Source organism: Limulus polyphemus, unplaced genomic scaffold (assembly GCF_000517525.1).
Source record: "Limulus polyphemus unplaced genomic scaffold, Limulus_polyphemus-2.1.2 Scaffold2837, whole genome shotgun sequence".
NCBI classification, from domain to species: domain Eukaryota; kingdom Metazoa; phylum Arthropoda; class Merostomata; order Xiphosura; family Limulidae; genus Limulus; species Limulus polyphemus.
In genome coordinates, this window is record NW_013668447.1 from 57,845 (window position 1) to 69,173 (window position 11,329).

General features: G+C 33.6%; 1 protein-coding gene across 1 annotated transcript in view; it reads right to left on the reverse strand.

The window, feature by feature from the left end:
• LOC106468022 (arrestin domain-containing protein 3-like) overlaps positions 1–10,859 on the reverse strand; it is a 60,412-nt gene extending 49,553 nt beyond the window's left edge. The window contains exon 1 of the mRNA XM_022396327.1: positions 10,351–10,859. Within this exon, the coding sequence (XP_022252035.1) occupies positions 10,351–10,609 (259 nt within the window). The 5' untranslated portion in view covers positions 10,610–10,859. The remainder of the gene's footprint in view (positions 1–10,350) is intronic.
• Positions 10,860–11,329: the final 470 nt, after the last annotated feature.

Below are 11,329 nucleotides of genomic sequence, written 5' to 3' on the forward strand. Positions count from 1 at the left end.
AACGGGGAAGTGTCATTTTGTCTGATAATTCAGAATCAGCCGGTTATTCGTCCACATATGTAGTAGGTTATAGTATGTGATATGGGAATAATTAGTCATAGTAAGATGCCAGATAATGTAATGAGGGCATAAGTGGCTAGGGCTAAAGAACTGTAAATTGTGTATAAATATGCCAATGCAGTCCATCCAGGCAGAAAATTCCAGTGGAAGTGCCTTGCATAAGATACAGAGATAAACAATGTGGTCCACCCAGACAAAACCCAGAGTGAAGTACCTTACATATATATGATTAATCCAAGTGCAATCCGCCCAGGCAAAAACATTCAGGGAAAGTACCTTTGCATTCTATTAAGTAAGTCAAGTGCAGTCCAACTGGACAGAAACATCCAATGGAAATGCCTTTTATGAGCATGTATATTATGATCAATACATGCAGTCAGCCCAGGCAAAACATCTGGGGGAAGCACCTTGGATCCAGAATAGTGTGTTATTACCTAATCAATAATTATAATTAGAATGACGACAACCCTCTTCTCGCTGAGTGGGTATCTATATATAGACTTCTCCAACCTGATAAGAAATCCTATCCCAGCAGCTTCTCAAATATGTAATCGGGTGTGAGAGACCGATTGGGCCTTGGAAGAGGTAGGCAGAAGCTAGTTGTTCATGTAATGATGAGTCTGAAGACCTAGCAAGTGAAGATGATGAGCAAATGAGTGAACCACTCGATAGAATACACAAGGAGCTGAAGCCAGACTAAACGGCAGTGCACAGAACTGAAAGACACAGCCTTTGTGGATGAATCAAAGAAATCGACATGGCCCTGGAGCTAAGGGAATATAAAAATAAGCATCTGTCATATTGAACTTGGTCATCCAGAGTCCTGGGGAAAAAAACCTACCAAAGTGAGAGGTAGAACTCCATGGTGAACCAGAGTGTCTCCACAAAGGTATCCAGCCAGGTCAGATCTATGATGGGTCTCAAATCTCCTATCTTTTCGGGAACAACAAATAGATGGGAGTGAAATGAATCACCTGTTCATTGGTTCCTTTGTGTAGGAGGTCCAAAATCGACACGGCAAGATGACTAGATGAGGCACAATCCTGAGGAGGAGGGAAGGAAACTGAAGAAGAGGATATGGGGAGGGACCCGAACTGAAAGCAAAGACCCTCTGACAGAACCTGTAGAACCCATGGATCCATCATGAAGATATGCCAAATGGTTGAGAACTGTTGCAAATTTGACATACCTGATCAATAAGGTGCAGGAACGGAGAGGTCAGCAAACTCTCCTGACTATCAGTATTATGTGACTGACCAAAAAAGGCCAGGGCTGGAAAAATATAGTCCAAATTATCGTCCCTCTGAATAAATTCTTCCTCAGAAGCTTATTTAGGGTGAAAGGGAGAACAAACCAACTGCAGAGCAAAAGTGTCCAATTCCCTGCAAATTAAGGCTTGAACTTCCTTGGTAGATATTGTCAACCTACATTGCTGGAGACTAGTGACATTACTTTTCTCAACATTGGCAGAAACTTCATAATCACCACCATAAAATTTGAATTCATATTTCAAATTAGAATTCAAATTATGGAAGAATTCTTCAAAAAGACAAAACTAAGTTTAAACTGGTGAAAAGCTGAAACACAATCACAATGACAAAGCAAGCACATAGAATAAAAGTAAACATAGGTTTATACACTGTAATGACAATCAAGAAAGTGTAGATTGTACTAGAATAGTAGAGGGAGCTACCTACTAGTATAGGTGGTGCACTGTGATTGGTGGAGAGTAGTCACATGATATTCACATGTTCTGAAATGGTGCAAAAATAAAAGGGTATATATAATAGACTGGTGTGCTGTTAGCCCAAAATTTTTTGGCAATGCTTAATGGGCAAATAAAGGTTGAGATAGCTTTGTGTGATAGGAGGTAGTACTGTTTCAAAATAGACACATGTTGGATGTTGTATAGAAAGAAAAAAAACAATAACAGGATATGCTGTTTGTTTTGGTTTTTTTAGTCACATCAAAATAATGTCATTAGAAGTTTAAAAAAAAAAGATTAATCGAAGTCGAATTAAGAAAGAAAATAACTAAATAAAAATTACCGTTTCTCGTTCATGGATGTTCTAGTATAGCACGTTTCAGTAATGTCCTGCTTATGTTTAGAACTTTTACAGGTCTATTTAATATGATGTCATTACTACATATCCATTTATAATACCATTTACTGTTCAGCTTTTACATAACTAATCAAAAGGCACCAAAAAAGTATCCTTATCATTTCCTTTTAAAATAAGAGTAACATTAGCAATCCTTCAGTTCTCAGGCACCTAGCCACTGTTTATTAACCAACAAAAAATGAAAGAGATGCTCACATATCAGATTTTTGAACTTCTTTAAAACCCTAGGTAAAACTATCTAGTCTTGGTGCTATATTTTCAACCTTTCTTTTTAACCTCATGAGATTAATATCTACACAATTCAAGTAAATTCTGATGTTTCTCATTGAATGCTCAGAGTTCTGAATATTGCTAACATCCTCTTGTGTAAAAACAGAAAAGAATAAGCAATTAAAAAAAACTTGACTATCTCATAGTTATGAACAAAATCTTTCCACTCTGTATCCTTTGAGAGCCCAATCCCCATTTTAACATTTGCTTACCTTTAAAATATTTAACAAAATCCTTGATGTTAAGTTTTAACATTATCAACCAGCTGTTTATTATACTCTTATGTATTTCTTAATTTCTTTTTTTTAATTAAATCTGTAGCTTTCCTGTAGTCCTATCCATCATTTGAACCTTAAAGTGTATAAGCACTCGAAACAAGAAAGGTGCTTCTCAACATTACACAAGGTCCCAAGTGAACAATGTTTTTTAGTTTAGTTCTAAACTGAGAAGTCTTACCAAAATCTTGAGATGTTAAATGTTTTAACAAGTGTACTTTTTGAAATTTCCAACTTACAAAAACTTATGGATTATCACAGTGCACAAGCTTTCCCTTTGAAGTCTAAATCTCACAAATACTTAAAAACTAAGTTTACTGCTATTAAGCTGATCACATGCACATGTATTTCTGTATTCTGTGTGTATAGTATTGTGTACTTGCCCATATACTGATTTTTATGTAAATATAAATTAAATAAGTGAAGTTTGAATCTCTTGACTTATAAGAGTTAAACATTTCAACTAGAAGCTGTTTTGTGAAAGAATTTGGCTAATACCCAGATTAAACATAGCCATTCAGTCCTTATTAAAATATATCTTACATTGAGAAGCTTTCTTTACTAGAATACGTACATTCCTTAAATAATCAAAAAGATGTTCCAAAAACAACATTCAATGTTAAGAGAGTTTTAACTAGCATGTGTGCTAATGGACTTAAGTGAGATGGGTTTCAGTGGCTTTGTGAATTGTTTATACAGTGATGTACCAGTGAAAGCAAAGTGTTTCTAATAATATTTTTTACTGGCCTATTCACCATAGGGAGTGTTCCACTATCAGGAAATTTACATGTATCAGCACCAATTACCCTACTGTTCTTCCCCCAGCCAGTATGTACCTAATTCAACTTATCACCTGACAAGTTCCTGCATTAATTAATACCACGAAAATACAGTAGCTGGTTTCAATATTACACATTCCTTTAAAACCTAAGATCTTGGAACTATAACTCATGTCTGTCACTACCACTCTTCCTATGTGTTTATATGTAGAATAGCTTAAAAAGGTGCAGCACTTACTTATAACCAATGTAATATCAATTCATATACTATTTCAAGTACATAGTCTGGTTTAGCTGGCAAACCATTATGTCTTGTAAATAATACATTTCACAGGAATAATACTACAGCACAAAGTGATAATGAAAGACTTCAAACAATATTTTATATAACTGAAATTTTCATACGTTAGCAAATAAAGTGAGAATAATGGTAAAACTCCAAATTACAGGTAATAAAGGTAATGCTAACTTTTCCTAAAATTAGTAAAGTAATGAAAAATATCTTTTTTATTTATTTTAACTCATACAGGTAGATTAGTTTATTATAAAATACTCTATGGCAAGCTAGAACTTACTATACTATAAAATTCTTAATTTCATCATGTTAGAAAAAGACATGTGATGTGTTTATATAGTATCTTGCAGTTTATCACACATTCGTTAGGTTTTGTAGTTGGATATTAACAAAGACTTCGTGGCTAGAGAAAAACAGTTTTGTGAAAGACAGACAAGTTAATATACAGGCAATACTAAATGTTAAGCAGATTACTATGATGGAGATTAACAAGAGAACCAAGGCCAGATCTCTGTTGCTTTGTTTTCTTCACACTACCACTATGCCTAATTTCCATTTAGCAGCAGAAAATACTGAAAACATACAAGGAATATTAAGTTTTATTTCACAGATTTATTATCATAAACTATAAGTGTATGAAGAATCTCTTGTAGTACCATCAAATATCACAGCATCTTGAGAACAATTAGAAATAGCCAATAATTTAACATCATCTGCAAACATAAAACCAATTAAATGGTTATTATTCTATTATCAATACTGTTAATTAATTGAAATGAAATACAGCAAAGAACCTCAAGTTATATCATTTGTGACATTAATACACTGTGATCAACTTTACTCCATTAATAACAACCTTCTACCAACCTGCAATCCATTTAATTAGCCTATCCCTTGACCCAGTAGACGTACTATTAGTACAGTGTTCTTTATGACACATCAAAAAACTTCTGAACTTAACATTTTCCTTACCTGAAAATGTATTTCATATAGATACTTATCTCTCCACAGAACAGATAGCTAATCCCTTGCACCATTGTCAAAATGTTTTTTGCACATGTCCCAAGCCTTTGAACACTCTAAACCCTACATATAATAAGTTGTACTGCAGCAGCCTATGATGCAATCAGTGTCAGACTATACCTCTCCAACAACAGGAGGATGACCCATCCTCCATTTACAGTACTTTCCTTGAGCACTTTGTGTATACCTAAAGCTCATTCTTAATGAAACAAAAGACACACTGGAGTGGGGTGGAAAAGTAGGTGGGTTACAGAGGTTTCTATCTGAAATACATTTTCAGGTAAAGAAAATATTAACTTCAGAAATGCTGTTCACCTTTCTACAGAACAAATAACCAGAATCACACACACAGACACTGAAAAGACAGTGGAAGAATCGCTGTAGATAAAAATGTAAAGGCTGCTCATGGCTGGCTTGTATATCTAAAGAGGGGTCAGCAGACCATGTGCATGTAGCGTGGCAATGGAAATAGGTTAAACTGTTTAGTATATTTACAAAAATATGTAGGTGCAATCATTCCAATCTGCATTTTGAAGAGAACACATGATGAATTCCAGGTTCCTGTGTGTGTTTGATATTTTAAGATGTTTTTTGTTCTTTTTGATGAGTTTTTTTAGCCAAACCAGTTAAGGTGGAAAGAGATAAGTAATGACATGAATTTTAGTACCACAAGTAAAAAAAAAAATGTATCCAAGTGTTTTTAAGCAATAAATCCAGTGCACCTACTAGTTTGGATCTAATTTCTACACAGGAATCACAGGAAATAAAAATTAATAGTATTTAAGTGCTACTTAATAGCTGCATTACAAATTTTAACATTCTTGATACTACAATGAAGTATTAAAAGAAGGAATTCTTACTAGTAGATTGTTTAGTATGTTAAGTATGACAAAAAAATTTATAAAAAAATATTTAGCACATACTAAAGTTGGAAAATTGTTTCTAATATTCTTCTTCTATAACTACCAGATACTGAATCACTGGAATTAAAAGTTAGATTTCTACAATAACTAGAAATTAAGTCACCGTTTCTAAAATTAGTCTCCTACAACTAAAAACTAAAACTGTTTTTAACATCGATAATAACTAAAACCTGAATCATTGTTACTAACAGTAGTCTTCTCTAACAAACAGAAAAAAAAAAATCACTGCCTCTTAAAATTAGTCCCTTAGAAAAAACTAGAAACTGAACTGCTATTTTCAACATTAGTCTTCTAAAATCATTTAAACTGAATAAAAGCCTCTAATATTAGTCTTCACAAACATGCCACTTATGATGTTTTAAATACAATTGAATTATGGCCAAGTCCAGATACAGGGAGTCTTCTATTTCTTCTGGAAAATGGTCAGACTTTGAAAATAATTTTAATTCATTTACAAATGCATGAACTTGTACCTCAGAAAATAAATGCACCACTTCTTTATAGATCATTCATTGATATGCATATGAGAAGTCCTAAAAATTGCATTATGGTATCACATTATTTCAGTTTTGTCAAAGTGTGAGGAATGTAAATTCTGTTTGTTTGTTTGCAGAGAGAACTCAGTACAATCTACTGAAAACCACCTGTAAACCCTCTCCTGGGTTTTCATATCTTATACAAATGAAGTATGGAAAATACCAATCTTTAAGTCCAGATGTTTTGTCAAGATTTCCCTGGCTGACCCACTTGGGCTGGTTGGACACTTCCTTTCTGCCACTACCGTGTTCTCTTTGGATTTTATGTGGGGAAAAATGTTTCTAAGCTTCACCTGTTCTAATTGGTTTCCATATGCAAACTGGAGCATTGTATCATGGAAGTTCATGTTCCACAGATATTCCATTTTTCAACAGAATATGAAAACATTAGAATTGCAAGAATAATACCCACCCAACCAAACTATTCAAAAGCACATTGTGAACAACACTGCAAACCTAACATCTGTCCAGAAGACTGTCATCCTCTGTGGGAAGCAAAATATAGTACTAAGAGATAGAGTAGGGTGATTAGTGGAACTTGATAATTAATTAATCATTTGGCTAATTAATCAATTCTATTTAATTAAATATTTATTCCCACTTGGATAGTTGGAAGAATCAAAAATATTAATTTTGATTAATTGACCATTTTTGTCAAGCATAATACTAATTGATTAAGCTGAACAACCTTGAATTAATCAATAGTATTCATGAGAAATCATATTGCAATATTTCTATTACTTGGATAAGCAGAATAAACCAGGAGAGTAATAATTAAATACTAATTCTGATTAATCACTTATTTTAAGTAAACATGATGCAATGTAATTGATTCTCAAAGGTAATCAATTGTATCAATTAATCAACTTAATGCCCAGTTCTACAAAGAGAACACTGGGATGATTCAACAAATATTGAAGTCAGCAATTCTAGAATCATCCAGACTCTTCTCAACTTAAGAAACCATAGCAGAGACATCATCCTGATATTCTGAAAGAATATTTTGAGTATTCTCTCTTATTTGCAATGCACAGGTCAAATGATAATTAACTGTATAATGACCATTTGTATACACATTTGACTTGTTTCAATATATTATTTTACAATAAGTGGACTGTGTGCTGTTTGTTTATTGTTGAAATTTATCACCAACATGTTACAGACACCAACTGTGAAGAATCAGCCCATCCAGACATAAAAACCTGACATTAGTATTATTGTTTGTTTGTTTCAATTAACTTTACTATTATTCAAAAGAACTGGAAAACACCAACAAGTTAGTCTTCGTAGTTCCTGGAACGGGGGGTAAACAACCACACTGTCAATAGAAAAATTACATCTTAAGATGATACTGGGAAGTATAAGGCTACCATCATCACTGCACAATATCCTAAATTACCATACATGCATTGTTTTTGTGATAAATGCAACTTTAGTGCCACAATGCCATTCCAGATAAAGGGTGTCACAAACCTTGAAAGAGATCAGTCTCTTTTTCAATCTGTCACAGAAACACTAAGATCTGCTACAGACAAAAATCAAGAAATAATTCTCTAGAACCAAACACAAGAGATAGATGATGTGCCAAATTCATTGGTTCCTGCAACTTGATGCTCTTTAATAAAACTGATACAACCAACCATTCAAGTACTTAAACAAATAACTGGGAATGGGGCCAACTGATGAATTACTGATGCAACAACAAAAGCCAATGTATTCCTCCATGTTTGTACAAAGTCTGTATTCCTCCTGTCCTTTCTTGTGACGAGAGAGCAAAAGTGAGACGGACATCAGCAGAAGAAGGATGCTGTCCTATGAGCCTGCCAGCATAATAAGTGCTACCAACAGGCTCATTTTCCCAAATATTGCCATCCTACTGGTCATCCTGGCAGTTCTATCAATCACAACATGTTACTGCAAGGAAAGTGTGTCAACTCTTTCAAATGTTGAAAACATAAATGCATGCCTCAGTAAGCTAGCTCTGCTTCCACTACAGACTGCAAATTAACCATGATGAGGTCCTAAACATGTTTTTCAGACAAAATCCTCACTGTATGAAATAAGTGAAAGTTTTGTTTTTAAACAGACTGATAAGACATGCTGGTGACCATTATTTTCAATCAAAGACATCTTAAATGTTTACTAACATTTGTTAGCACAAGGTAAGGTACATTTTAGAAATATCAATGTTACCTAATAGAACCTTTAAATTCCTTTTATTTATTTGAAGCATGTTCAATTCACACTTCAATAAATCCTTATGTAAAAATGTGCTACTTTCTTCATTTGAATTATGCCTCTAAAATGTACTGGAATAAACCACTTTGAACCTACCTTGGGAGACATTCCCCAAGACTTCTGTAGGTTGCAAGTGCTTGTGGCATGTGCAAGCTAATGCCTCAAACATTTTCACTTAAGTAATTTGGAAAACAGTAAGAAATGTTCCTAGGTCTGCCCCTAAAGGCAGATAAAGTGATTTGATCTTTAGACTTCATAAAACACTTCTGATGTCTAAAAGCCGATATAGAATATGACAGAAATAAACATGCTACTAATTTTAAAATATCTTAAAGCAACAAAAAATTTTTGATAATAATCCATTCAGAATCAGAGGTTTTATTCAGACTCAGTGTCACTAATATGCAGCTAAAACCACTGCTACACACATGTAGGAATAATAAACTTAAAAAAGAAGCTCTTATAATTTGCAAAATAATTACAAAGGTTCATGTTCAATAGCAACTTTTCTTAATGATCTCTGGCCATCATCCATTAAAATCTTGGTAAGTACTTAAGTTTTGAAAGAATTTCTAAAATGGAAAGACTGAATACAATATATGGAATTTAAGTTATCCATTTATTCAAGTTCTTGTAGTAAGAAAATTTTTAACATTAATTACAATGCAAAAAGAAAATAAAACGTTTTAAGTTTCACATCTTGACATCTAATGTTTGTCAGTTGAACTTGCAGAATGATTCCTGTTCTTTCATATAAGCAAGAAAATTAACCAACTCTTATCTCTACTAGTTGTTAAACTTTATCTATCCAAATGTATCATTTAATTATCTAGCCAGAATATAAAAAAAAAGTTATTCAAAAGTACTGTTCTTTCAATAAAATTCCACTATTAAGATTTTTATGGTAAAATACTGTTACCACACTGAACTTCAAGATATAGGATATTTGAAAGATATACTTCTTTAATTAAAAAATCTTCATTTGTCATATACAGTAAAAATTTTTAAATAGCTTACTTTTTTCTTATATATTTATGTTGACAATAATGTAAAAGAGCACCTGTAGATGTATTACTGAAGTGCAAGTTTATCCTGCACAATTTTAATTTCTTGTCTAGTTACTCTAGTAACAGAACAGTACATGAAGCTATGTGCACATGTATTCTGTCAACAGGAACAACATACTGGCCTGGTATGCAAAGTAATTAAAGTTAAATTACCAACCTTTTCTTTAAGTACATTAATAATGCTATCATTTGATCATAAAACATTCAAATCAAGTTAATAATTCATACTTTAGAACACATGCATCTTGTAGTTGTACCTTCTCTAAAACAGCCTAATTTTTTAAACATCACAAATTGTATTATTAATAATTTCACTAATGAATACCTAATAAACATGCAAGACATCAGAAAGTCTATTGATTTCTGAAAAAAATTAAAATAAATGATACATTCTTAATTTTAAAGTGCATAAAAATTATAAACAATTTAGTTTTACCTGTAAGTGTACGTAAAAATTTAAATGGAGGTACATGAAAGGCAGTGCTAACGCTAATGATAATATATTTTGTTTGTTAAACTTAATGCTAGAGCTTATAATATTATCAGTAACACTAGATCAGCAATCCAAATCAAGCTAGTAATTCTACTAATACTAATAGTCTAATACTATTATTGTTACTACTAGCAGCAGCAGCTACAGACAGTGTACAGTAACAGAGTTACGTTAAACTTAAAGTCACACCAGATTTATATTAAAATACAGACGCTTAATAAAGAAACTGGTGATAAAGGCCAAGTTAACGATAATATACTACACTTACCTCCACCGAACAAAACTTGTTTCATAAAGAAATACTCTATCTCAGCATTGTAATGTTCAGTGTATGCTCCAAGCCGATTACCAGTACTTCTCGATTCTGTCCAGTGAACCTTAGCCACACCTCGCATAAACACACAAAGGGACTTCATCTTCATATCACCCCGCAAGTCTACAACACATTTTCCGCTAACTTGCTGTCCCGGATAGAAGACAGTTTTGTTACCGTCAAATACAATCTCAAAAGCCTTCAACTTCCCCATCTTCTTAATTAATAATAATATTTAACGTCATCCGTTTGAAACAACACACCGACTTGTTTTCATTTCCCAATAACAATAATAGCAATCGAGGCTTAAGAAGATGTAATACCAACACACATTTAAAACTACCTTAGACTATTTGACCCACAAAAGTGAAGGAGAAAGTATTACCGGGCAAACCCAAAATTATCGGAAATCCTGGAGCATCTGATCTACAACAACCACGATACAAGTACCTGACTGTCGCTGATTGCTTGAATACGATATTGCGCATACGCGTTTGATGTATCTTTATAGAGGGAGTTCGGTTTCGGCATTACCTCATATCCCCTTTTACAGAATCCATTCACCAGTGGTCCCACCCTTTTCTCTGCCATTCATTATATTTGTAGACACAAGTTGAAGCGGTGAAACGACGGTTGTTATGGCTGTGGATTTAATTTGTTTGTTTGTTTGTAATTAAGCAGCTACGCAATGGGATATCTGTGATCTGCCCACCACGGGTATCGAAACCCGGATTCTAGCGTTGTAAGTCCGCAGACATGCCGCTGTGCCACTGGGGGGCATGGATTTAATAAGGAAATATTCCTTAAACCATAGTGTTTACTTGTTCGAATAACATCCCATCACCTTAATGTGTTATTTGTCTACAGGCGCTCCACGTGCCTGAGTCCGTACTTGGACAGCGTACTGTTACGTCTCCGTTTGTTAATTAACTTT